This window comes from Sciurus vulgaris (genome assembly GCF_902686455.1).
Source record: "Sciurus vulgaris genome assembly, chromosome: 2".
Taxonomy (NCBI): domain Eukaryota; kingdom Metazoa; phylum Chordata; class Mammalia; order Rodentia; family Sciuridae; genus Sciurus; species Sciurus vulgaris.
Genome location: NC_136462.1, coordinates 112,395,058 through 112,421,936, shown reverse-complemented (window position 1 = coordinate 112,421,936; position 26,879 = coordinate 112,395,058). Strand labels below are relative to the sequence as shown.

Here is a 26,879-nt window from a genome sequence, read left to right as displayed (position 1 = left end):
ATTTTACTGAAAAAAGGAATTGTGGCGTCTGCAACATCTTGCTTAATAATAACGATTACAAATGTATTAATAGTCTCAATACCTGAAGGAAGAGGATGTGTCTGAGGCCAAGCCTAGTGCTGAAGGGATGGGAGGCTGGGTGGGAGTATGTTCCCAGAAATCCCAAAAGACGTCGGCACAAGGCTGGAAAGGGAGGTGGAGGTTTTGAATGAAGAACTGTGGAGGGCGTCTCTGGTTGCGCCAAGACACAAAGAGCCTACAAAGCCTTTTAACGAAGCCCACAACCCAAAGGTGTTCCCTCGAAGCTTTCCACGACGGAGAGGACCTGCGAACTTGAAGTCAAGAGCCCCTTTCTTCCACTACCATAACTTCCTCCTGGGTGCCCACATCAGGCAGGTGACCTAGGGCTGACCCAGTGGCAACCCGGACCTTGTTCTGCGTCCGCCCCCACAACCGCCAGCATCACTGAAGGCGCCAGGAGTCTCCCAGCCCAGTCTACAGAACGCCCCGTCGCCATAGTGACCGCCGGAGCCCCGCAGCCCCGCCCCTTCCTCGCGACGTGGCCCCGCCCCCTCCGAACCCGGAAGCGGGAGGCTAGGGCCCGCGAAGCACACGGTTCCGGAGGAGGGAGCGCGGCGGCCCGGCCTCGCTCGGCCGCGCGCCCCGCCCCTCGGAGGCCGGGCTCCAGCGCTCCCCTGCCAGCTGTGTCTGCGGGTCCTCAAGGCGCTCTGTCTGCAGGTCCCACTCGCGCCCAGTTGCCTCCATCTACGCCGGAATAGGAGCGAAGAGCTGCCTGGAGCAGGAGGCAAAGGGACGTGGGGGCGGCCACGGCAGGTGAGGGGTGGGCGAGGCCCTGGAAAGCAGGAGTGTAGGTGTGTGATGTGTGTAGGGTTGTAGGTGGGTGTGTATGGAGCATGCGCGGCTGCCTTGGCCGGGTGTGACTTTGTGTGTAGCCCCCGAGTGGGCCGGTCCATGTGACCATGCACGTGATTGCATACGTGTGTGTGTGTGTGTGTGTGTGTGTCTGTTTCTATATCTGAGGCCAAGACCGAGTTCATGGGAGGTGGTCGGTGTGCCTGTGACTCTACCTTTATGTGGCTGTCACCGGTGGGATTAGTGAGGGCTGTTTGGAACCTCTTGGTGGGGGTTGGGGGAGGACAGAAGGTTTTATCAAGGATCCTCCTGCATACACATCCTGGGACTGTGAGGACATAACCCAGGAACATTTTATTTCAGTTAAAAAAAAAAAAATTATACCAGGAATTGAGCCCACAGGCACACCACCCTGAGCTACACCAGCAGCCCTTTTTATTTTTTACTTTGAAACAGGTCTCTTCAAGTTGTCAGGCTGGCCTCAAAGTTGTCGATTCTTCTGCCTCAGTCTCGGGAGTAGCTGGGATTACAGGCGTGAGCCATTGCAACTGGGTATTTCAGTAAACTTTCAAGAAACGTTTGAGTAGAGGCCAGTCGTTTTGGAGATCCTACCTCAGTCCAAAAGTGACAGGCCATCTATGTGGTTTGTGAATGGAGGATGAAGAAAGGGGCAAGTCCAATGTCTCACTTTTTCTTTTCTTTTCTTGGGAAGTTACAAATTAGAAGCTTATGCTTTGTCTCCACGTGTGGTGGTCCAGCTTCTCTTGGCACAGAGATTCAACAGACTAAGCAGTAATCTAGTAGCTGTGTTCAGTTTTCCAAAAGCTTTTACACTAAGAGCTTGAGAAGATGTGTCACAGAAGAGATGTTGGGTAGGCAGTTTTTCCTTCCATGAGATAATGGAATAGATTCCTGAAGAAAAGAGGTATAAATCTCCCCTAGAGAAATCGTGTAAAAGAAAAAAAAAAAAAAAGATAGCTATATATTAGTATGGTGAGGAATGGAGACATGAATTAAAAAGCCAGTTGCAGGACTGGGGGTGTAGCTCAGTTGCTCAGTGGTAAAAGTAAGTGCTTAGCATTCTTGAGGCCCTGGGTTCAATCCCTGCCCACCCCCCACCCCCAATAAAAAGCAAGCTAAATGTATCACCTGGAGTTTTGGGTTCTAATACAATTTTTTGCTAATATTATTCATAATCACAGATTGCCTATGTGCAAATCAACTGTAGATTAAGATAAGGGGTCAGAAATCTGTGACTAGTTAAGCTGGTTATGTGACATGTGTAAATATGATTCCCTTGTCTGTAAACTGGGAGATTCTGTTGACTCCTTGAAAAACAGGTACATATTCATCACAACTAGCTGTTTTATTATTCAGGAGCAACTCCTAAACTGTGTTCTTAATCAAGATTAAAACCAATCTCTGTGGCCCTTTTCCCACTAGCCTGAACGGGTGCTTTTGTTTTTGTGAAGAACCAAATCACAAAAGATCAAATCAGTGTTGAGTTCACCATCCACATTCTTTTTTATTTCATCCTGACCAGTTTGGTCACAATCTCAGTTAACCTTCTGTGCCATAGACAGACTGTTTCTCTTGTGACTTGGAAAAGTATCTACCCCTTTAGGGGATGAAAGAGAGCTAGAACAAACTTTCCTTTTCATACTACTCACAGCTGCTTTCACTTTGCAGCAGTGAGCCTTTTTTCTCATAGACATCAGCTGGTCAGATGCAGCATTTGCTATCTGTCTCACCTTTCATTACTGCCAAACTTGCACAAGTGTTAAAATCACTTGTCCCTGCAAAAATCTAGTCACAGCTGGGTGAATCTTTCTAGCAAGATTAGTTATAACATGTCATAAAACTGAGGTGGTTGTGAATTATACTGAGGACTATTGGTAAGAAACATTTCTCTAGTTTTACTATAGGAAAGAAATGGACAACTGGGTGAATTTGTGTGCCTTTGTGTTTTATGGTAATTTGGTTTGTGTATTGCAGCTATTTCCTAAAACTATTTTTTATCCTATGTTTATTGACCCTAGAAGCAAACTTTCTGGCTTTAACTAGAATGATGTTTTTTAAATGTATTGAGATTCTGTTTAACATGTTTTTAAATTTCCTCCTATAGAACAGAGTGATTGCTTCTAGAAGTGTAATACTAGAAAATGTCTCCAGTAGGAAGTGTTAGATGATATGGGAGTGTTTAAAGTCTGTCCAGGTGGAAAATATTCCAGAATTAACTATATGTGCTAGTTGCATCATTTAAAAGTAATAACCAGCTTAGAGAAAGACTAGTTAAAATGACATAGTTTTTTTTAAACATGTTAATGTTTAAGATAAAATTGATTATGCAAACAGTGATTTTCTCTATGTTAATATGAATAATAACTACATCTGTGCACAATTTTTCAGTGTAAGATTACTAGTGATTTTCTTGGTACTTTAAAGCAACTTAAGGTTTTAACAAACTTTTTTTTAAAAGTACCATCTTAACTTTGAGAGATGATACCATTATTATAATGTCAGAGTTGTAAATCAAGTCTAATATTGGAATGTCTACATTTTTTGTTGCCTGGGGTTTGAGTTTAGTAACTCTCCAAAGTAATATTTGAACTGTTACTGTGTCCCTGTGGAAGCAGATGTGCAAGACAAGTGAATGAGGAAGAATTCTATGGAGTTTAGAATCCCCTGCTTCTTGCCAGTCCCCAGGACATTCTCTAAACTAACTGTTCAGAGTCAACCCAGGAATTAAGTCCTGGAGTCTCAGTTCATCTTAGCCATGCTAGGAAATCTAAGGTACAAGACATAGTGCAAGATAAGTATTAGAATCATTACAAACGAATGGGTAAAAGTTCCTCACTTGGCAATAAGACTCTGCAATAGGGAACTATAATTTCAGGTTCCTGTTATGACATAACAGATGCCCAGGCAAAGAGGGGCAGCCTTTAAATCTCTGATACTGAACCAATCCAAAGCTCAAAGATGCCAGGGTTAGAAGGGACTCTAGGAGGGTCTACTTTAATCCCCTTAGGATGTAGTTGTTTTCTTAGTAGATAATGCTTGCTATGTGCCAAGCACTGTTCTAGATTCTAGGGACGCGCTGGTGAAACGCAGAGGTGAGGAAACAACCCCAAAGAGGGTGATGACTTACTTATCCAAGATTACAGATATAAAAGCTAGAAATCACTAAGCTCGCAATAGAAGTCCACGCATTTTTTCTAAAGACAAATGTTATGTTGCTATAGTGCCTTCAAGTTTATATCATAGCTCTTTCTGAGTAACTTACGTAACTTTTTAAAATCACGTCGATGAGAACAGTAAATATGCCTGTATTTTGTATTATAAATGACATGTGAGTTTCTGAATTTATGTTCCATTAGCGTTAGATTTATGGCATATTGTAAATTTATCAGAAAACAGGCTTACTTTAACTCCTTTCTCTAGTGTAGACTGTTCATATAATCAATCAACAACATCTTTATTAAAATGGATTCTTAAGATATAGTCAAAAGATAGGCAGTGGTACTGCAGTTTCGAATTACTTAACTGGGACAGGCAGTGTCAGAAAGGACTGTCTTGCACATGAACCTCGTTCTGCAATAGCCACGTGATCTCGGGTAAGTCATTTAAATTTTCTAGACCAGATTCCTCTTCTGGAGGAACTAGGGGGACTGGAATAATTACCTCTCTTAGTTCAGTGATTATAGCTTTTCACCAATTGTTTTTTGTAGTTTAAGTATATACTGACAAGATAAAATAGCCCATTTCCTTCGTTTTAAACTATTGTTGGTATAGCTAGATCAGACTCTACATTTAATTTTTATGTAAACATGAATTCTTGACATGAAACATCACATGCTTTTATTTCAGGGCTAACCTCCATTTCAGCTAATCATGGGAGAGATTAAAGTCTCTCCTGATTATAACTGGTTTAGAAGTACGGTTCCCCTTAAAAAGGTATGTATGGCTATATTATACCTCTTCTTTACAAAATCTTGTATTGCTTTTGCATGTGATTTAGATGCTGTGCCTTAGTAGTGTTTGAGAGTAAAGGTTATTGCCAAGTATCAGACTCTGGGATGCCCTGCATAAAGTTCACCCCTTCCCTGTCACTTTTAAGACTCATTCAAGAGTAAAAGCAAGTATAACAATACTCATTATTTATGATTGCTTTATGTATTCAAGTAAGCAGGTATGTGTGTACTCCTTAGTGTGGTGTAGTGGAAGGCTGATAGCACCAACTATAGATTAAGTATAGTCAGGTTCTGTTTATCTTCCTCAGCTTTAAGATTTACAGTGGGTCACATTATGGACTTCAATTAACAATGATATACTTACTCTGTAAGCCTGTTTGAGATATTTGTAAACCCTAAACACTTATATCGTAAGTTTGACTTTTGACTCTGAGTCCCAACTTAATCCCGAATGTTGAGGGATGACACTAGACAAAGGCTGTTCACATCACAGTGTAAAATCTTTGCTGATTCCCTTGCAGCAATATTAGAGTACTGTGATCTCAAGATCTTCTGTTTCTGTCATGATCATTTAGCCGGGGTAGACATTGCGGAAGTATCATGCAAGTTTGAATTAATAAAAAAAAAAAATTGTTCTCCATATAGAAATCTGAGATACAGTTCTCCAGGTGTAGACAGGATTCATATATTGTAGGAACTCCCCAGATGTCTTATTTAACACTTTGAGCAGTTTGAAAAGATGGGTGCTTAGGTGCCATTTCACAGATGAGAAAACAGATTCATAGAGATAATTAACATGTTAAAGGTCACATTGCCTGGTACATTATGGATTGAACTCAGATTAATCTGGTGACAAAGAAAAACTTGGGCTGCTTACCAAAGGGAGCCCCCCTTCCGTTTTGCTTTCTAGGAGACTGTTGCCCATACCAAAAGGAGAGTTGGCCTGTGGGGTCCCTCTACCTGGTCCCATCCCTTCAAATAATGAGTTCCTCCTGATGGACTTTCTCTCTCAGCATGCTGATCACCAGACTAAAATACCCAAACTTAACCTAAATATTCCTAGAAATAGTTGTAGAAATTAGTTTCATACATGTAATTCTTTACAGTTGTCAATGAGTTTGGTCCATAAGTCATGATGAATTTGCTTGAAATTTTTTGGTTTGATTTTAAATTATCAAACAGATATTGTGTTTTCTTAGGGAATTATGACAAAATTGCCATTCAGGGTTAAAGTGATAAACACATTTATGTTTATAACATTGTCAGTTTTCAGAATGTACCATTTCAGAACATATTTGTATGAACATTCTATTTTCATGGTATTCTTCCCAATTAGATTAAAATAATTCCCTAGGATATTTTAAAGATGCATTCATCTTATACTAACATGATTTTGTTACAACAAGATTGGGATTCGTTGTGTGCTGTCGAAGGTCATTAAGAGTTGCGGGGCAGGAGGCTGAGGTGGGAGGATTGTGAGTTCAAAGTCAGCCTCAGTCACTTAGTAAGACCCTGTCTCAAAATAAAAAATAAAAAGGACTGGGGATGTGGCTCAGTGGTTAAGAGTCCCTGGGGACAACCCCTGGTACCAAAAAAAAAAAAAAAAAAAAAATGTTGAGGGATTGTTTTTGTTTTATTTTGCTCACCCTGCCCTCCCTGTTTATCCTCTGACCCTATTGATTCCAGCCAGGCCTCTGAGCCAGTGCCAGAGAATGACTCTGCATACTGCCCTCCTTGTACACACACATACCACCGAAGTATGGGGGAGAAATAAGATGCCATGTACAGAGTTTATTGTCTAGTGGTAAACAAAGTAGTCTTCTTCCTATTATCATAGATGGACAGGAAAATCAAAAACAGAGAAAAAGCAGCTCCTTGGAAGTTTACGAAGCAGTTCTGTAGAATCTGTTAGCATTGAAGTAAGAAAAGGAAACCAAAGCCTTTTATGCTAATCTGGTGTGATCCCCAGGTTATCTTAAAACAAACAAAGCAGTACTGTTAAAATTGTCAGTGAAATGATAGTGTAAACTAATAGCATAAAACCCAAATTCATAAGGTTTTCCATTTTTTCCTTGTAATTTTTCCCTCCAGATTATCGTAGATGATGATGACAGTAAAATATGGTCACTCTATGATGCAGGCCCCAGAAGTATCAGGTGTCCTCTCATATTTCTCCCCCCTGTCAGTGGAACTGCAGATGTATTTTTCCGGCAGATTTTGGCTTTGACTGGATGGGGCTATCGGGTTATAGCTGTAAGTATTATTGCTTCGATGTTAAAATTCAGATTTGTGGTTTTTGTGCTTCTGTTTCTGATCAACTATAGAGATGGGCACTTCTTTTTATTGAGGTAAGATATTCTTTTCCTGTTTTAAAATGTGAGATGAAGCCCGTTGCAGGAACCTGGTGTGTATACATACACAGACATACAGAGATCTGGAAGGGAAAAACTGCTAATGGCAGCCTTCTCTACGCCAGCTTTTACATGCATTCTCTGCTGACACACATCTCATAACTCTTAGTGGTGAGAAGCATTTGTCCTTGTGTATAGAAGAGGAAATGGAGGTACAGGTCATTTTTAGTGATCATCCCCAGTCACACAGCCAGCAAATGGTGGAGGGAGAAACCAAGCTCAGTCTCATGGCTCCATTTCCCCTCCTGTTGTATCACACCACTGCCTCCAGGGAGCTGAGCATGGAATGTAAGTCAGTGGAGGGATCTACTAACTTACAGGAATCTGCCAACTAAAATCCTTGCCTTTAAAGTCAGTTTTTGACATTCAAAGTAGGGTTCTTTAGTTAACTCATATCCTTAGTATTGGTTAAGAAGTTTTTTTGATTCTCATTGCTATTTTATAGTGGAGTTTGGACTAAAGTCTCAACCTAGTGTCCCACTGATGATTCTCAAATTTCTTTCTCTAAAAGAAAGGTGTGTCTAAGGAAGGCACTGCTTGTGGCTTATTTTTTTTTTTTTTCCATGCCTGTGTAATATAATAGCACAGGTTGGTGAGGAGGTTGGTCTCCTAACTTTTTTTTTTTTTTTGGGCAGGGGTGGGTGTTAGTACTAGGGATGGAACCCAGGGATGCTTTGCCACTAGCTCCATCCCCAGCCTTTTATGTTTTTTTTAATCAGGGTCTTGCTAAATTACCAAGGCTGGCCTTGAACTTGACATCCTCCTGTCTCAGCATCCTGAGTAGCTGGGATTATAGGTGTGGCTACTGTGCATGGTAGGTCTTTTAACTTCTGAGGAAGAAGAGATACTCTTCTTTTTCTGATCCTGGAATATTAGCATGCACATGGTGCTCCCTATCGGGCTACTGGATGTAATTATACATTTTATTTACTATCTAAAGAAGAGAAAGTGGATCATCTCTCTTCTCTTGGAAGTTAACTGAAAGTTCTACTAGGGTTACCAACCAATACTGCCACACCAAATACATACGAGTCCTCTTCCTCCTGACAGCCTTTCTCTTGAGAAAATAGTTATCAGCATCACCTCCCACTTTCTTCCCTCCCGGCGCCTTTTCTTCTCTGGCTTCATTTCTCATTTCTTAGACTATTTCTAAGATGACATGTTTGAGTCTCTATAGCCTAATTCTAGCTGTTCATCATCAGCCTTCATGTACAGCATCCTAGGAGAGCAGTTGGTGCACCTTCATCTCAGCCCTTTTTAGCCTGTGAAGGGAAATGAGCCACCCTCAGGTGTCTGGCCTGCTGGAGTGTGCGAGCAGACACTGAGTGTGTTTGTTGCCCCAGACTGGCAAGTCTCAATAACTTTAGCTTCTGCATGATATTTCTTTGCCCTCGAGGTTCTTGATATGGTCTTTCCTCATTTCATTAGTTAGATATTGAATCAAGAAAAGGCCAACAGTGTCTTCAAAACTGTCATCAGGATTTGATCAGAATGTATGACCCCTTTAAGTTTTGAAATTTATTAGATATTCATTAGTATCTAACAATTAAAATTCATGGATTTTTAAAATTCAAACTTTCATTAAGGTGATTATAGAGTCACATATATTTGGAATAAATAATACAAAATACTTATGTTGGCAGCACACATACTAATGTTGAAATGATATAGAGAAGTTTAGCATTTCTCCAACACAAGGACAACATGCAAATTGATGAAGCTTTCTATTTTTTATTCCTCCTGTTATTGGTAGTTCTGAACATTAGATTTTTTTTTTCCACAAGATTTTATGGTACCTAAATATATAATTGTGAGTGGAAACATAGGGGACAAAAATCAGATATTGACAGTTTTAGTTTTTCTACTTTAATTTGTGAGTTTTAAATATAAATGTAGGGATACAAAACATTAAAATATTGTTAAAATGTTTCAGTGAACTGGTTTCAGCAGTTCAATTTTATAATAGTTATCAATAAACTTTTAAGTTTCTCTGGACAGTGCCAGCTTTTGGATTTAATTATTTGTTTTATTTTTTTATGGTACTGGGGATTGAACTGAGGGGCACTTTACAACTAAGCTACATTTCCATCCCTTTTAAAAAATATATTTTGAGACAGTATCTTGCTGAGTTTCCCAGGATGACCTTGAACTTGCAATCTTCCTCAGCCTCTCTATTAACTGGAATTATAGGCATGTACTTCTGTGCCTGGTCGGATTTTTTTAAAACAAATTTCTTACTAATAGCAACTAAATGGCACTTGTAGCATATTATATAGTAGATTACATTCACTATATTTTTCTGAGTATTTTTACATGCAAGTATATGTTCTTAATGTTTTCTATGATGTTCCTGTAAAGCTTGCTATAAAATACATTAGTTTATTTAAAAAAAAAAAAAAAAAAAAAACAAGGATTGGGTCTTAGCTCAGTAGTACAGTTCTTGCCTAACTTGAGTGAGGCCCTGGACTTGATCCCTAGAACCACCAAAAGAAAAAGAACAAATGCAAAGAAATATTCCTCTTAGACTTTTCCCAGTGTTTCCCAGTGGTAACATTTTACAAAACTAACACAATATCACAGGTAGGGTATTGATGCTAATATAATCTGCCAGTCTTATTCAGATTTCCTTGGTTTTATTTGTAGTCAGGTGTGTGTGTTCTGGGAATTGAATTCCAAGCCTTAGGCATGCTAAATATGCACTTTACAATTGAGCTATACTGCTGGCCTGGTGTGGGTGTCTTAAAATTAAAGGCTTCATAAAAATATCATCTGGGCTGGGGCTGTAGCTCAGTGGTAGAGCATTTGCCTGGCATGTGTGAGACACTGGGTTCACTCCTCAGCACCACATGAAAAAATAAAATAAAAGGTTATTGTCTCTATCTGTGCCTAAAAATACTTTAAAAAAATATTATCCCCTTTCTTTTAGGTTATCATCTGACAAAAATTTTCAGATGTTCTGCTAGGGAGAATCTGGTCTCCATCCTGTTTCAGAATGGTGGAATCTTTATTCACAAATAGAATTTTTAAGATAAAAGTAATATATTACATCAAATCCAAAACAATCCCATAATTCACATGGCAGTATCTTTTCCAGTCATTTTTTTTTTCTAATGACAAAAAAAAAAATCTAAGTATTGAAACAACAAGTCCATCAGACGAATTTTATATGTATTAAAAATGGGAAGCCTTAGAAGACAAGCCTAAGTCCCATTGGAATGAATTTATGACTTGTACTTCTTTTTTCATCATCAACAGCATTAATAGGCAAGAGTCAAGCACCATGTTCTTTTCTTTTCTTTTTTTTTAAGGCACAAATGGAAGTACAGGATATTAGATAAAGTAAATTAAAATAACAATTTATTGAACACCCCCTTAAAGAAATGCTACCAAAAAGAGAAGAAACTCTCCTCAGATTTTATTTCCTGTTTCCTGAGCAACTGGAGCATCATGTCTTCAATTCAGAATGAAATTGGGTTTAGGGGAAACTGTTCCTTTATTTGAATGAGGTCTGCCTGCTCTATTCACCCTTGAACATTAGTCTTTTTCATCTATTATTTTTTTTTTTTTTTTCCTTTTTGGTACTATGTATTGAACCCAAAGGTGCTTTACTACTGAGCTACATTTCTAACCGTTGCCTTTTTTTTTTTTTTTTTTTTTTTTTTTTATTTTTGAGACAGCATCTCACTAAGTTGCTTAGACTGGCCTCAAACTTGCAAACCTCCTGCTTCAGCCTCCCAGGTCACTAGGATTACAAGCATGTGCACTGCTTTTTATTCTTTTAAAATTCTGCACTATTGAGTAAAATGTACATTATGAAGCCTAGAAGATGAATACTTTCACATATTTTGAATATGAAGCAAAGCTTGAGCAAATAAGAAATGCTGTCAGATGAGTCCTAAAATTTTCAGACATGAGTTGCATTTTTTACTTCTATAGTTTTTAAAATAAAAAATCATTTCAGTTGCAGTATCCAGTTTATTGGGACCATCTTGAATTCTGTGATGGATTCAGAAAACTTTTAGACCATTTACAACTGGATAAAGTGAGTACCCTGAAGCTAATTACTTACATGTGATTGTAATGCTGCCTTTATCTTGCAAAGCCTGATGTTTTTATTTTTGTGGTATTGGGGATTGAACCCAGGGGGTTAGCCCTTTTTATTTTATGTTACAACAGTGTCTTGCTAAGTTGCCCAGGCTGACCTCAAACTTGCAATCTGAGTTGCAATCTGAGTCTTCTGAGTTGCTGGGATTACAGGTATAAGCTTCCACACCTGGCTTCCAGCCCTTTTTATTTTTTGAGACCATGACTAAGTTGCCTTGAACTTGTGATCCTCAGTCTCCTAAGTAGCGGAAACTACAGGTGTGTGCCACTGTACTTAGCTCCTTTATCTTTTAAAAATGCTTTGTGGGGCTGGGGAAATAGTTCAGTTTGTAGAGTGCTTGCCTTGCAAGCACAAGGCCCTGGGTTTGATCACCAGCACTGCAAAAAAAAAAAAAAAAAAAAGCTTTGTTATATAATTCACATAACCTACAATTACTTTTTTTTTTTTTTTTTTTTTTAAGGTACTGGAGGTTGAACCCAAGGGTTATGTAACACTGAGCTAAATCCCCCGTCCCTTTTTCTTATTTTGAAACAGTCTCCTTAAGTTACTGGGGCTGGCCTTGAACTTGCCATCCTCCTGCCTTAGCCTCTCAAATAGCTGGGATTATGAGTTTGAACCACTGCACCCAGCCATGCAGTTATCTTTTTAAATTATACATTTCACTGTGTTTTAATAATTCCTGTATATGGAATACACACACACACACACATATACATATATATATATATGTTTGTATCCCATAGTGCTACCACACCCAGTTGTGTTTTCTAAATTTCTAACTCTATACGTAGTTCAGTCTGTTGGGTAGTGTTGACATTATATTTTGTGGTTAGTGAATTGAAGCAACTTTTTGATACTCGTGGTAAAGATTGATCAGTGTTTTAGGATCTGCCTTATGTTTGTTTATAATTAGGTTCATCTATTTGGGGCTTCTTTGGGAGGCTTTTTGGCCCAAAAGTTTGCTGAATACACTCACAAATCTCCTAGAGTTCATTCCCTCATCCTCTGCAATTCCTTCAGTGACACCTCTATCTTTAACCAAACTTGGACTGCAAACAGGTAAGAATATAAACTTTGGGCCAAACGTGTTGTTTTTGTTCAGTGGAATTTGGGGTTTTTTGGTGCAGTGGGAAAGGAAGGTTCCTATCTTCTGTCTTTTGCAGTTCCTTGCTTTTGAAACTTAAAAAAAAAAAAGGGCGTTCACTTACAGGTGATTGTTTTAATTTTTTGTTGCTGATGGATCTTCATTTATTTATATGTGGTACTGAGAATCGAACCCAGTGCGTCACACATGCTAAGCAGGTACTCTACCACTGAGCCACAACCCCGGCTCCTAAGTGAACTCTTAATTCAACTATTTTGGTTATTCTAAATTATTGCTTAATGTACATTCACAGTGCATCAACTGCTACTGTGTTCTTGCCTCATTTTTTTGTGTGAATAGTGCTGTATATTGATTGACAGTTTCATTAGGCATTTGGCTTTTCCCAGTTTTTTATTGCTGGTATAAATCTTGTACAAATCATTGCTTTCCTTCCCCTTCTGGGTTATTTCCCTGAGACATGTTCTCCAGTTGGGAAAACTGAAGCATTTAGTCCACCAGCAGATGTTCTTCATGTCATGACATGTCATGTCTTCAAAAAGACAGAAGTGGTGAAAATGCTCTGGGGGATGACCATTAGGGTACCTGTTTCCTCAGAGGCATCCCTTCATTGATTTTATCATTTTAATTAGTTTGATAGATACTGGATGGTACCTTAAAGCTGGTTTACTATTCACTTCTTTCATTGCCAGCAAGGTAGGTTCTATCCTAAAAAAAAAAAAAAAAAAAAAAAAAAAAACCTGTTACCAAACCAGAGTTCAAAAGGCCCAGTGAATCTAGGACAAGTTGTTGAGGCAAAGAAAAAGATTTATTCAGTAGGCCAGCAAGACCAAAAATGGTGGACTAGCATCCCAAAAGACCATCTTAACACAGGTTTTAATTCCTTTTATCTTTAGGGGGAAACCTGGTAGCTGGTCATCTGTTGATTTGTGCTGCTAATTTAAATTATTAACCAGGGCTGCATGCTTAGGGAGGCACAGACTCTTTCTAGTAAAGGATATTCATAAGTATAGGCACAATTTTCTCCACTGTCATTACTCCATTTCACAGTCTTGTCAGACAAAGGGCATTGATCACTCTGGCCACTTCCTGCTGAAAGCAGGCAAAGGAGGGGTTATATGAGATGGAATGCTTAACTTGGACTTGAAGTCTTGGCCTCTTACAGTAAACCCTTGTTATAACATTAGTTCTGATGCATCACACAAGGGATCTGATTACTACAGGATGTAATTTTCTGTTCTTTCCAGCAAAATCAGCACTTCCCCAGATAGTGTTCTGCATTGGAGTTTTAACTCTGGGCCAGGTTAAACCTAAGTCAACATGCCCTTGTTCTTCAAGATACTATCAAAATCCCTTTTTTGCAGTGCAGCCTAGGACAGGGTTTGGGCTGTCCCATCTTCTCTTCCCCATGGGGAACTAGTTGTACCTCTTTATAAGATCCTTACCATATGATTTCCCAGTAGGATCCCAAAGGAGGTTTTCCTTAAGTATTTGTTCATATCCCCTATATAGTAAGCATATCCATTAAATCCAGAGCTAATGGGCAAACTGAGGGGTTCAAGCAGGACATGGCCATACTGAGGGGAACATCTTAATTTAATCAGCGGAATTTTATTCCCCAAGACCAATCATTCCTGGTCAAACATGAGCAGTTTTATCAAGCATTTGAGAGGGTTACCTCCTCATAAGATCAACAAGGAGGAAAAGGTAAATATTACCAATTTCTATTGCTGAGCCTCCCATTTTTTTCTTAAGTACTTGAGATTCTCAGTTGGGATGAAAGTCCAGAAATCTGATGACCTTGTTGGAATGGGCTAGTCAGTGGGTGTAGATTTTGCCCTTATGTGGTAGATCCACTGTTTTTCTCTGGCTAATTTGACAGAAGAATGAGTTCTTGGAAGTACTTCAAATGGTCCCGTCTTCTTTGTCACACACTGTTGGTCTGCTCCTTATTCCTTCTAGGTTTTTAGGAAAAACTCAGTCACCAGACTGAATGGATGGACATATTAGTGGGATGTATAGATCTATTGGAAGCAAGCTCATGGACAGAAGTTAATATAGTCCCCAGTGTTTTTGCAAACTGTCACCAGCTGGTCTTGATCCTTTAATAAATCATCATATCCTCCTATGGGAGAGAGATCTGAAATGGCCTACCATAGAGCATTTTGAAAGGACTCAATTTGAACCTGCTTCAGGGAGCTACCCTGATCTGTAACAGAGCTATTGTAGTGTCTTATCCCAAGTTAAGTTGGTTTCTTGACTTTTTTTTTTTTTTTTTTTTTTTTTTTTTTGCATTATTTTCTTTAAAATGTGACTTATCTTCTTGGTCTTTCTCATTAACTGAGGCTTCCAAAAACAGTATCATTTTCAAATTATGTACAGCATTTTAGATACCTGTTAGGTGACAGCTGAAAAGAAGGAAAATCCATTATCACTTTGGTTTGTTAGGCAAGCCCAATCTTGGTCTAATTTCCCAGTCCCAATTTACAAGTGTCTTGACAATTTCAGATTTTTTTTTTGTTAAGACAGATAGGTCTCTCTAAACCCAGGAAAGGTGGTATCTGTCAAAGGTACAAAACTAACACATCTGAAATTTCCCAGGACTTAGGGCATTTGAGTGAAATCAACTTGCCAATCTGGCTAGGCCATTCCCCGAAACTGACCTCCCATTTGTAGAGACCTGGTGGTTATATCTCCCTTCAGATTATATTTATCAGATAATATTTAGCTCATACCAAGCAGTTTTGAGTGACATACTGAATAGTTTTTATAAATTGGGTCCCATATTTCTGTATCCTTTGGAGGGTGGCATTTCCCCCAAAATGAGTACGGTGGTAGATGTGTTTTATCATTGTTTGGGACTTCTAGGATCTGAATTATTCCTCTGGCACTGCCTTTCCTTCCAGGGACTGTTTGGTCATTAGTTAAGCCCCATTCTTCAGCACTTTTTTAGTCTTTATCAAGATAAGTCAGCTTAGAAAACCAGAGGTCCCATCAGGGCTGTCACCAGCCCCAGTAGCCTTGGCACTTAATCAGCTGGTTTCCCTTATTCACTATGCTCTCCCCTTCTGGTGGCCATAATAGTGTATTACTACCATCTGGAGAGACTTGTGAGCCACCGCTAATAACTGCAAGATTCCAGGGATCCCCTTTTCCTTGGCTAGGGAGAGAACCCTGGTAAGGGCAGTGATTTCTGCCTTCAGAACTGAGCTGGAGGGAGGCAGTGCTTTTGTCTTTCATGTTTCTTATAAGGTTACCTCCACACACGCAGCCTGGCACTTACCTTAGTAGATACAACTATTCCCATCTATAAACAGCTGTAATTTGGGACTAGGCAAAGGCTGATTAGAGATCCAGGTGGCTGGGATACACTAGTTCAATGATCTGCAGGCAGTTATGTTGGAGACGGTGCTCATTTGGGAGTAAGGTAGCCAGACTCAGTGCAGATGTAACCTGTGGTCTCATGCTGGTATTGTTCAAGAGAATGACTTGGTATTTTCCCATTTTTCCTGGGGTGAGCCAGTAGCCTTTTTGTTCTAATGAGGGGACATGGTGGGACACTTACACGGAGGTTGTCACAAGGCAAAGTTTTCTGCCTCCCATAGAATACACAAGTGGCTCCAACCTCTGACAAGCATGAGGGTCATCCCTTAGCTATGTGATCCAGTTGTATGGGAAACATGCCACTGGAGACAGTCTGAGGGCTGAATGAAAACTCCAGGCCCTAATCCTTGTTTTTCATGCACATACAGGCTGAAAGGCTTTTGTATGTCGGGAAGACCCAGGGCAGGAGCTGTTACTAACTTTTCCTTCACCTTATCAAAGTTTTTGAAATTCCTTGGTCCATTCTAGAGGCTCAAGATTATGACCCTTAAGGGCCTCATAGAGCGGTTTTACTCTAAGCCCATAAGTGGCAATCCAGAAATCAACCATTTCCCAAAATCCTCTTCGTTGTCTCCAAGCATGTTTATGGTCTGGCAAAGGATCCATTTGCTCTTGGGACAAAGCAAAACCCAAATAAATGACTTTTTGCTTGCATATTTGTGCCTTTTTCTGAGATACTCTGTATTCACATTGTCCTAAATAATTCAGTCTATTATCTTGGCAAGACATTTGTCATATGTTGGGCTCACCATGCCACATGCTATAACAGGAGTCTCTGATTTAAATTAAAAGACCTCAGGTCTTTAGCCAGAATTTTCCTGAACAAGGTGGGAGAATTCTTAAGTCCTTGGGACAGTATAGTCCAGTAGCCTTGTAGAATGGACTGAGCATGTGGGTCCTGCCACTCAAATGCAGGTAGTTCTAGAGATTCATTTTCCATCAGAATTGTGAAAAAGGCATTCTTGAGGTCCAGAACTAAAAATCAATATTCTCCCAATATAGTCAGCAGAGTGTATAGATTAGGCACTCCTGGATGCAGATCCTATTTTATTGTCTGTAGATCCTGAAGAAATTGGTATTCAGTCAAATGTGGTTTCTTGACCCAGAGAATGGGGGTGTTATATGGAGACTGGCAGGGTTTGGTAAGTCCCATATTAAGAAATGTTTCAAAAATGGGCTTTATCCCATGTCAAGCTCCTTTCCCTTCCTTTAAGGCAGTTTGTATTGGGGCAGTATCCTTTGCCTTGCCAGGAGTCCTATGTGCCCACATAGTGGGCCTTACCTCTCGCATGACTTCAGGTGTTACATATTCCTCTGGTTGTTCCTTGGACTTCAGGAGGGCCAGCTGCAGATATGAACTCTGTTCAGGTGGGGCCTTAATGTTGAAATGTCTTGGTAAAAAGATTACTTGAACATTTAATTTATGTAGAAGATCTTGTTGCCAAAAGGGAATGGAACACTCTGGCATACACAAGAAACTGTGCTTTAGGATGATATCCCTATGATGGTGTGCTAAAGATTGCAGAAACGTGTGGTCCTATATTTTCCCAAAATGCCCATTGTGGGAATAGTATGTCAAGTTTTATTGTGCCAGCTTAGTTTTCAGAACTGAGGAAGTAGTGCTTGCATCCATCAGAAAAATCAGTTTTTTCCCCACTGTCAATTTTGCATGGGGCTCCTCTTTCGTACGGGGTGAGTTTGTATCAGGGGCCTTATATCCAAGGGAACTAGCTCCTGGGCCTCTTTCTATATCTGAATCTTCTTTCATTTCTACCATCTACAAGCCCCTAATCTTACTCTTTACTTTTTCTTCTACTCAGATGTTTTTCAACTTAGGACAGTTCCCCACCCCGACCCAGTTTTCCTCCATCTACAGTAAGTGCATTGATCCAAGCTGAGGGCACCTTATCTTTCTTTAAGGAACCTTTTTTTTGAAAGTCTAATGCTGCAGCCAGCAAGGGAAGCATTGTGTTTGCATCTTCTTCCTGCAATCACTATCTTTTGTTAAGCACCTTAAAAGCTATATCCACCAACTGGGATGGATTCATTCCAAAAGTTAACTCTTTAGTAGTTGCATTTCAGCTAGGACTGGCTGAAATAACAAACCTCTAAGTGATCTTGAATAAGAGAATGATTTTAATATAAGCAAAAAGACAGCAGAAGAAAAAATAGACAACTAAAAGTTATGTATTATTCTATAAATGCACTTTAAGAATTATCTAATTCCTATTCACAAGAGATTTTAAATTAGGCATGCTGATCAACAAAATTATTAAATTAGGCACATAAAGCCATATGAATTCACCAGGAAAAAAAAAAAAAAAGTTATCTGAGAAATCCCTGCCAAAATAACAGCAGAGTAGCAGGAACCCCTGCCAAAACTATTCTAGGAATCCCAGGGGCAATTTACCTTGGTGTGTGAATTAAATCCTACCCAATGCTGTCTTCATGACTTATTTTTAAGTCATGTCTTTCTTGACTCCAAAGGATACTGGAACCAAGTAGTATTACAAAAGCATATCATTTTTTTTTTTCCTTTTTAACTATAGTTAAATCAGTTACCCAAAATCTGCCCCAACAGGCTTTCCTTGGGATTGTATTCTTCCCATTCTGAAAACAAAGAGTGAATTCATACAAATAAAATACACAAATGAATGAGTTCTCAGTTTGGGTAAAAATCCAACAACTATTTACTCTCTCCAAATAAGGTACTTTATAGAGGATTTTTTTTTTCCTCCCCCTGTACTGAGGATTGAACCCAGGGGCACTCTACCACTGAGCTACATTCCCAGACTTCCCTCACCCTGCACCCTGCCCTTGAGACAGGATCTCACTAAATTGCTGAGGCTGGCATCAGTTGTTGAGGGATTATGACTGGGATTACAGGCATATGCCACCTCTCCTGACTCATTTTCACCTTTAAGAGAAAGTGATGGTGATGACAGAAAACTTAGCTAACTGGAAGTCAGCCAAGTGGTTCTTTGAAGAGAAGGTCAACTTCTAATGAAAATAAGCATCCGAAGGTGATCTTCACTTTTTATAATTTTCAGCATAGTTTTAGAGAAATCAGCATTTACCCTCCATGCTGACTCAGTATTTGAAATTCATGTAATAAAGTCAACCAAAGATCACATATAGACCTGGGGATGCAGCTCAGTTAGTAGAGTGCTTGCACAAGGCCCTGGGTTCAATCCCTAGCACCGCAAAAAAAGAAAAAGAAAAAGATCACATATAGAAATCCACCAAGATTGAATCGCTCTGAATTAATCCAAGTGAGCCTAATAGGAAGTTTTAGGAGGTACAGTAATTTTCATTTTGGTAATCAGAAAGTTTTTGGTATTGGTTTTGTTTTTGCGGGGGAGGGGGGAGTACTGGGGATTGAACTCAGGGACACTCATCCACTGAGTTGCTTAGTGCCTCGCTGTTGCTGAGGCTGGTTTTGAACTTGCAATCCTCCTGCCTCAGCCTTCCAAGCCACTGGTACAGGTGTGTGCCACCACACCCTGCATCAGTTGTTTTTTCAACTAGAAAGAAGGAATATTTCTCTTAATTATCAGTTTTCCAAAGAAAATAGTTTAGCCATTGGAAATAAGACCAATTGGGGGGAAAAATCCTGGAATCATCAGAATGCCTAACTCAGTGAAAGATTTTTGAAATATTGCTTATATTCTGTATACTCAAAAATTTAATTTGACCATAATTCTTGTGAGAGCTTGGAAAAGTGCATATGCAGTCTACCTGCTGAGTTCTTTGACGGGAGTAGGGTTTTTTAAAATCTCTAGATTCCAAGTAGTAAATGTTGAGTGAACATTTGCCATTTAGGTGTAGTATCGAAAGTTTGAATTACCAGGTCTTTGTTTTACAGCTTTTGGCTGATGCCAGCATTTATGCTCAAAAAAATAGTTCTTGGAAACTTTTCGTCTGGCCCAGTGGACCCAATGATGGCTGATGCCATTGATTTCATGGTGGACAGGGTAAGGATCATGGTATTAGGGTGGAAACACCTTTACTGGGAATTTTCACAGCTACTTATTCTCTGAAGATATATCGGTCTCATTGAGTATAGTAAAGGTCTTTGTTAAGCAACCTTCCATATTAACTTTAAAACTTTCAACGGATATCACTGTTGTGTAGGGATTTGGCTACATTAGTGCTTCCTAGTAGCTGTTCATCAAAATAACATGGGTAGCTTTTAAAAATATAGATTCTGGGGTGACTATAGATAACAATTTACTGTACATTTCAGAAAACTAGAAATAGATATGATTAACCTGATTTAAGCATCACAAAATGCATACATGTATTGAAATAGCACATTACCTCATTAATGAGCAATATTTTTATATGCCAGTTAAAAGTTTATTTTACTTAAAAAATTTTTTAAATGCAGGTGTAGTGTCACATACCTCTGTAATCCCAGTGACTTCGAGTCTGAAGTAGAAGGATCTCAAGTTCAAGGCCAGCCCGGACAACTTAGTCACACCCTGTCTCAAAAAAATAAAAAGATTTTAGAACCTCATACCAGACAGTCAATCTGGTATCCTAGGGTATGGGATCCTGGGAATCTGTAGTTTTACTTTACCCTTTCCTTTATCTCTTAAGGTAAATCTGATGAACCATGTCTATAAGCTTGCTGTATGTGTGCAGTACTAAGGATGGTACCCAGCGGCACTATGCTGAGCTAGAGTCCAGCCCTTTTATTTTTTTATCTTGAGACAGGGTCTTACTAAGTTGCTGAGGCTGGCCTAGAACTTGAGTTTCTCCTGCCTCATCCTCTCAAGTAGCTGGAATTCCAGGTGTATGCTACTGTACCTTGCAATTACAAGGCTTACCTTGTAACTTAATAGGCAGGTGATTTCTGAGGTCTCTATTAGCTCAAAGATTCTTTAGGTGTTTATCTGACACCTTTGAGGCGTGGGAATTGGCTTGGTGCCCCCTGCACCTCCTTGAAACAGGGAGTTTGGTTAAGGGCTTTCGAAGGCCAGGTTCTGTTTATGGGACCTTAATCAGGTTCCAGAACAGAAAAAAGGTCACCACATGAGAAGCCCATTCCAAGGTCTCTCAAATGCATTGTTTCTCTTCATTGGTAACTTTTCTGGCCCCACTGTACATGATACCACCTTAATAAATACAAATGTTATTTGTGAACTTATTGTAAATATAAGGAACAAAATTTTAGAAACTTTATATGTGTTTTTTTCCTGCAGCTGGAAAGTTTGGGTCAGAGTGAACTGGCTTCAAGACTGACCCTAAATTGTCAGAATTCTTATGTGGAACCTCATAAAATTCGGGACATCCCTGTAACCATTATGGATGTAAGCTTCCTGTTAAGTAAAATAGGTGTTTTACCTTTTGAAATTATTTGCCAAGATATAATTTTCAAATTTTAAATGTGCTTCTTCAAACGCTTGTTTGCCCCCAGCTTTCTCAGTGTTTATTGCTTGACCTGGATTTTTCCTGACAAGAACAATACTATTGAAATAAAAATAAATTTAAACAAACATAGTAGTCTTTGCCCATGTTGGTTTATTTTTGCTTTCTTGCTTTCTTGTGAACAGAAAGCAAAAATATTTGGTAGATTTTAGCTGTTTCACATCTGGACAGCAAAGAGAAAGTGCCCCTCAGAGAATCAAGAATTACATAAAGTCAATTAGCCCAAAAACTTTTTTTAATTGTAGTAAAACATATATAACAATATTTACCACTTTAGCTATTTTTAAGTATAGAGTTCAGTGACATTAAATATAGTCACCACCTTCTGTTCCCAGAACTTTTTCATCATCCGAAACAAACTATTAAACATTAACTCTCCCTTTCTCCTTTCCTGCCAGCCCCTGGCAACCAATGATCTTACTTTCTGTCTTTGAATTTTCATTTTCTAAAAGGCACATCATATAAATGGATTCATACAATATCCTTCTCTGTCTGGGTTGTTTGACTTAGCACAATGTTTTAATTTTTTGCAGTTCTAGGGATTTAACCCAAGGCCTTTTCATGCTAGGCAAGTGCTATACCACTGAGCTACACTCCCAAACCTAGAGCGTTTTTAAGATTCATCAATTCAATAATGTGTGTCAGAATGTCATTCCTTTAAGACTGAAGAAGATTCCATTGTTTGTATATTCCACATTTTGTTTATCCAGTCATCTGTCACTTGAGTTGTTGTTCGAATTGTTGTTTTCAACTTTTTGCTGTTGTGAATATTGCTTCTATGAAAATTATTATTAAAAGTAAATGAAGTCAGGCATGTGGCGCATGACTGTAATCTCAGCAGCTCGGGAGGCTGAGTTCAGCGCTAACCCAGCAATTTAGCAAGGCCCTAAGCAACTTAGCAAGACCCTGTCACTAAGTAAAATGTATAAAAGGGCAGGGGATGTGGCTCAGTGGTAAAGCACCCCTGGGTTCAATCCCTGTACCCAAAAAAAAAAAAAAAAAATGGTAACTGGGTGAGTCCCTGCTTGTAATATGTGGGTACATACCTACAAGGAGGATTGCTAGATCATGTGACAATTCTGTTTAACTTTTTGAGGAACTGCCATATTGTCTTCCACAATGGCCATACCATTTTACATTCCCACCAGCAATGCACATCCTGGACAAGACTTGGTTTGTTGTGTTTTGTTTTGATAACAGCTATCATAATAGATGTGAGGTGATATCTCACCGTTGGGGTTTTTTTTGTGTGTGTGTGTGTGTGTGTTAGGTTTTTTTGTATTTTAAACAGTGCTAAGAATTTAACCCAGGACCTTACACACAATAGGCAAGCATGCTATCACTGAGCCACATCCCCAACACCTCACTGTGGTTTTGACTTAAAAATTTTGAGGAAGGTACTGAGATCAAACTTAGGGAATCCTGCATGCTAAGCATGTGCTATCACACTGAGCTACAGCCCCAATTTTTCTTTTAATTATGTAATTACTTTATTTTGCCTCAAATGAATTTAGTCCTAAATCCAAATAATATGATATTTCTAAGAATTGATTTGTCAGGAAATTATCCAATGCAAGCAGTAAATAACTCCTTATTCTCAACTCTAATTGATATAATCTGACATTTACCATGACATAGAGCAAGCTTTTCAATGGTACTCACAGTGTCTTTGCTCAGCCTACTCTCCTTTTGCAGCTATGCTTATTACCTGGGTTTGTGACCACTGAAAACTACATTATTTAGTTGGCAATGCATTTAAAATTATTTGTGTAAATTGTATGTATGTGTATGTAGTTGTTTCTTATTTTTAAATTACTTTTTTAAAAACTTGTTTCGGTATTAAAAGACATGTAGAATCATATGCTCCAGATTTCAAAAAGTGACTACTCCAAGAAAGAATTTGGACTTTTTACCTTATATTCTTTAAATACCTTTTGGAATTTTTTTTTTCCACTGAGTCTATATGACTTAATTTTTTGTGTGTGAGGTACTAAGAATTCCACCTAGGTCTTCACACTTGCAAGGCAAGTATTCTACAGCTGAGCTACATCACCAGTCCCTTTTTTTATTTTAATTTTTTTTAGTCATTTATGTACCTTTATTTACTTATTTATATGCTGTGCTGAGAATTGAACCCAGTGCCTCGCACGTACTAGGCAAGCACTCTATCACTAAGCCACAACCCCAGTCCCTCCCCACTACTTTTTTATATTTTATACTGGGAAAGAACATCTCAGCCTTTTTTTTTTGTTTTTGTTTTTTTAAAGGTATTTGACCAGAGTGCACTTTCAACTGAAGCTAAAGAAGAAATGTACAAACTGTATCCTAATGCCCGGAGAGCTCACCTTAAAACAGGAGGCAATTTCCCCTACCTGTGCAGAAGTGCAGAGGTGAATCTTTATGTACAGGTAAGTCCCAACTTGGAATTCAAAGCAATTTGAACCTAAAACCATGATTTGTAACATAAAGCTTTTTTTTTTTTTGATAATGGAGTAAATAAGGGAAGAACAGAATTTTCTGTAGGAATGAGAAGAACAAGGCATTAACTTGTTAAATGTGATTTCCACTTATAATTTATAGAAGACTTCAAACAGGTATATTATGAAAGAACCATGGGCAACTCTCTGGCCACCATCTCTTTCTATAGCCACAGGCCCAAAGTCACACACTGAGGTGGCCACTGGTATGACATGATGTTACCCCTTGGACACAGTTCAGCCAAAGCAAGATGTCTACCAGACCTAAATGAGGTCAATTTGAGTCTCATGAAGCTATTTTTTAAATCTAATTTTAATACATTAAAGAATTTTTAAAACCCTTATCTTTATCCTTTAGGATATTGGAATAGCAGCGACAAAGGATTACTTTGGTAATTTGGCAAAAATTATCAGGAGTCTTACAAAGCCAGTTCTCTCTTCAAGCCTTCCACTCACTTGTGAAAATAGATCCTAAGGAGACTATCCTAAACAGAAAAACTGATGCCCAGAGATATTAATCCTAGTAGCCTAAGATGGGGAGGACTTAACTCACAGCAACAGAAGAGTAAACACCTGCTCATGTAGCAGCATGCAGCTGTTGAAGATGTTTATGAAGATGCTCCTAGGCACATGGAGAGACTGGTTACAAAAGAAAGCAATTTAGGACCCAAGGTTCCATGTTGTAGTATTTTAAAGTTCTTTCATTTTTCTGCATTTGCTGATTTTTTCCTAGTTAGTTTGTGTTAGACATTAATTTGAAAAGAATAAAACATCTGCTGTGTTCTCTGGGCATGGTGGCCCACGGCAAATCTGGGGCCAGTCTGGTCAACATACGGAAACACCGTCTGAAGAAAAAATAAATAAAAGACTGAGGTTGTACTTCACTGGTAGAACACCTCTGGGTTCATTCCTCAGTACTGGGGGGAAAATATCTGCTAATTGTGGTGTTTTCAGACGGGCTCCCCACCACCCCCTTTTGTAATACTGGGGATTGTACCCAGGGCTGCTGTACCACTGAGCTACATCTTGTATTTTAAGGCAGTGTCTCACTAAGTTGCCCAGGCTGCAAACCAAGCTGCTTATAATAGGTAATATACATTCTCAGTAATGCAGCCATTAAATATGAGGATACTGTGGTGGTGCACACCTGTAATCCCAGTAGCTCAGAAGGCAAGAGGATGACAAGTTCCAAGCCAGCCTCAGCAACTTAGCAAGGCCCTAAGCAACTTAGTGAGACCCTCTCTCAAAGTAAAAAAGGGCTGGGATGGGACTCAGTGATTAAGCACCTCTGGGTCAATCTCTGATACCAAAAATAAATAAATAATGATTCTGGTTGGGCATGATGGTATACACCTGTAATCTCAGCTGTTCAGGAGGCTGAGACAGAAGGATCTCAAGTTTGAGGCCAGGCTGGGCAACCGTAAGACCCTGCCTCAAATAACAAAAGAACCAACCAGGGGTATAGCTAAGTGGTTCCACCCTTGCCTAGCATTAGTGAAGTCCTGAGTTCAATCCCCAGCACTACCAAAAAAAAAAATTTTTTAAACAAAATTATTCTCCATCTCTACAGATACATTTGCTGCAGTTCCATGGAACCAAATATGCCGCCATTGACCCGTCTATGGTCAGCGCTGAGGAGCTTGAAGTGCAGAAAGGCAACCTCAGCATCAGCCAGGAGGAGCAGTAGAAGTGGCTTTAGCTGTTACTATGAGGCAACCCAGTGTGTTCTTGTACAATCAGTGGTGTCAGCACCGCCAGCCGGCCTCTTCCTTCAGGTTCGTCAGGCTCACCGGTTCTCACTGTGTTTTGGAAGTGGGACTGATTGTCATCTTGACAGGCAGCAGCTCTTCTACGCCAATGTAACTAATGGTCCCCTCTTCAGTTTTTTTTAGCTTTTGAAATTGAAAAAGTACTTTTGAAGACTCCCATTTTAAAAATTGTGAAAATTTTACTATCAAAAGTCTTCACCATTGTGTTAAGTGAATACTAATTTCTGAGGTTTGGGATTTTGTGTTTTTTTTGTTTTCTGTTTTCTTGATTTTTATATTATTTGCTGTAAATGTACACATCCAGATTGTGTATCAGAAGGACACCAGTTATTTTTATGTTTTCTTGGCATAACAATTATCAGAGTGCTAAGGGTAGCACTCTGCTGTTAGCTCTCCTGCAAATCATCTACTTTTAATTTCCAGTTAAGCATATTATTTTGAGTGTTAGCTATTTTCTTTAGACATTGCATTCATTTGGAATAAAAATTCAGTTTCAGTGAGTGGCTTTTGTAATTATTGTTGCCACCCAATGGGGCTACATTGATCATGGGTTTTGCTAGTTCTGTGTGGTTTTGAGTAAATTACTTAACTTCCCTGAAGTGTAGTTTGCTCATAGCAAGGTAACAGTTGCTTTTATTTATTGAACTGCTACTGTGCTACAGGTACTTTTTCCTACTTTGTCTCTTTCTCAATACATGTAAAGAGAATAGTATTAGAAAATTCTGAGCTAGTTATGTAGCTCAGTGGTGGAGTGCTTGCCTTGCATGCACAGAGGTCATAGGTTTGATCCCCAGTGCCAGGAAGGAAAAAAAGGGTATTAAAAAAATTCCAACTTATGGATAGTTTGGTTCATCCCTTAACCCACCCTTATTTCTTCTACACACACTCCCATCACTGGATTATTTTAAGCATTTCTGATATAATTTCTACATGTATTTTTAAGAGATAAAATAGGTTATATGGTAACATGTTGAAATTTCTATAGATGCAAGAGATTATATTCAAATTCACATACTGGGAAATCAATTGATCAAATTTTGGGCGATTTTGAAGGCAAAAATAACTTTCCATAACTGGGTTAATTTTATCAATGTAAAGTTAGAAAAAATTAACCATACCTGTGATCATAAAAACCAAGGCTCTTGGTAGGCAACATGACTGAATAGCGGTACCCAGCACTTGCCTGCTCCACAAAGAACCAAAACATCAGGTATATAGCTGCATATTGAGTTAAGTAACTGTGGGAGAACAGTGGAATTCAACAGCAGAGCAGCAGAAGACTTGTAAAATCCAGAGACCTGACATGTCATCATAGCAAGAGAAAAGTCCCATTACCTGCTGCCCCAGCTCCACT

General features: G+C 39.1%; 1 protein-coding gene across 2 annotated transcripts; it reads left to right on the top strand.

The window, feature by feature from the left end:
- Window positions 1-584: 584 nt before the first annotated feature.
- SPG21 (SPG21 abhydrolase domain containing, maspardin) lies at window positions 585-26,025 on the top strand. 2 transcript variants are annotated; one of them, XM_079128576.1, is made up of 9 exons: window positions 585-834; window positions 4,741-4,827; window positions 6,936-7,097; window positions 11,217-11,297; window positions 12,274-12,419; window positions 19,712-19,820; window positions 21,054-21,161; window positions 23,547-23,687; window positions 25,327-26,025. In XM_079128576.1, the coding sequence occupies exons 2-9, from the start codon at window positions 4,765-4,767 to the stop codon at window positions 25,441-25,443; spliced, it is 927 nt and encodes a 308-aa protein (XP_078984702.1). In that variant the 5' UTR covers window positions 585-834; window positions 4,741-4,764; the 3' UTR covers window positions 25,444-26,025. The 2 variants fall into 2 exon arrangements, with proteins under 2 accessions (XP_078984702.1, XP_078984703.1); XM_079128577.1 differs by lacking the exon at window positions 6,936-7,097.
- The last annotated feature ends 854 nt before the right edge of the window (window positions 26,026-26,879 follow it).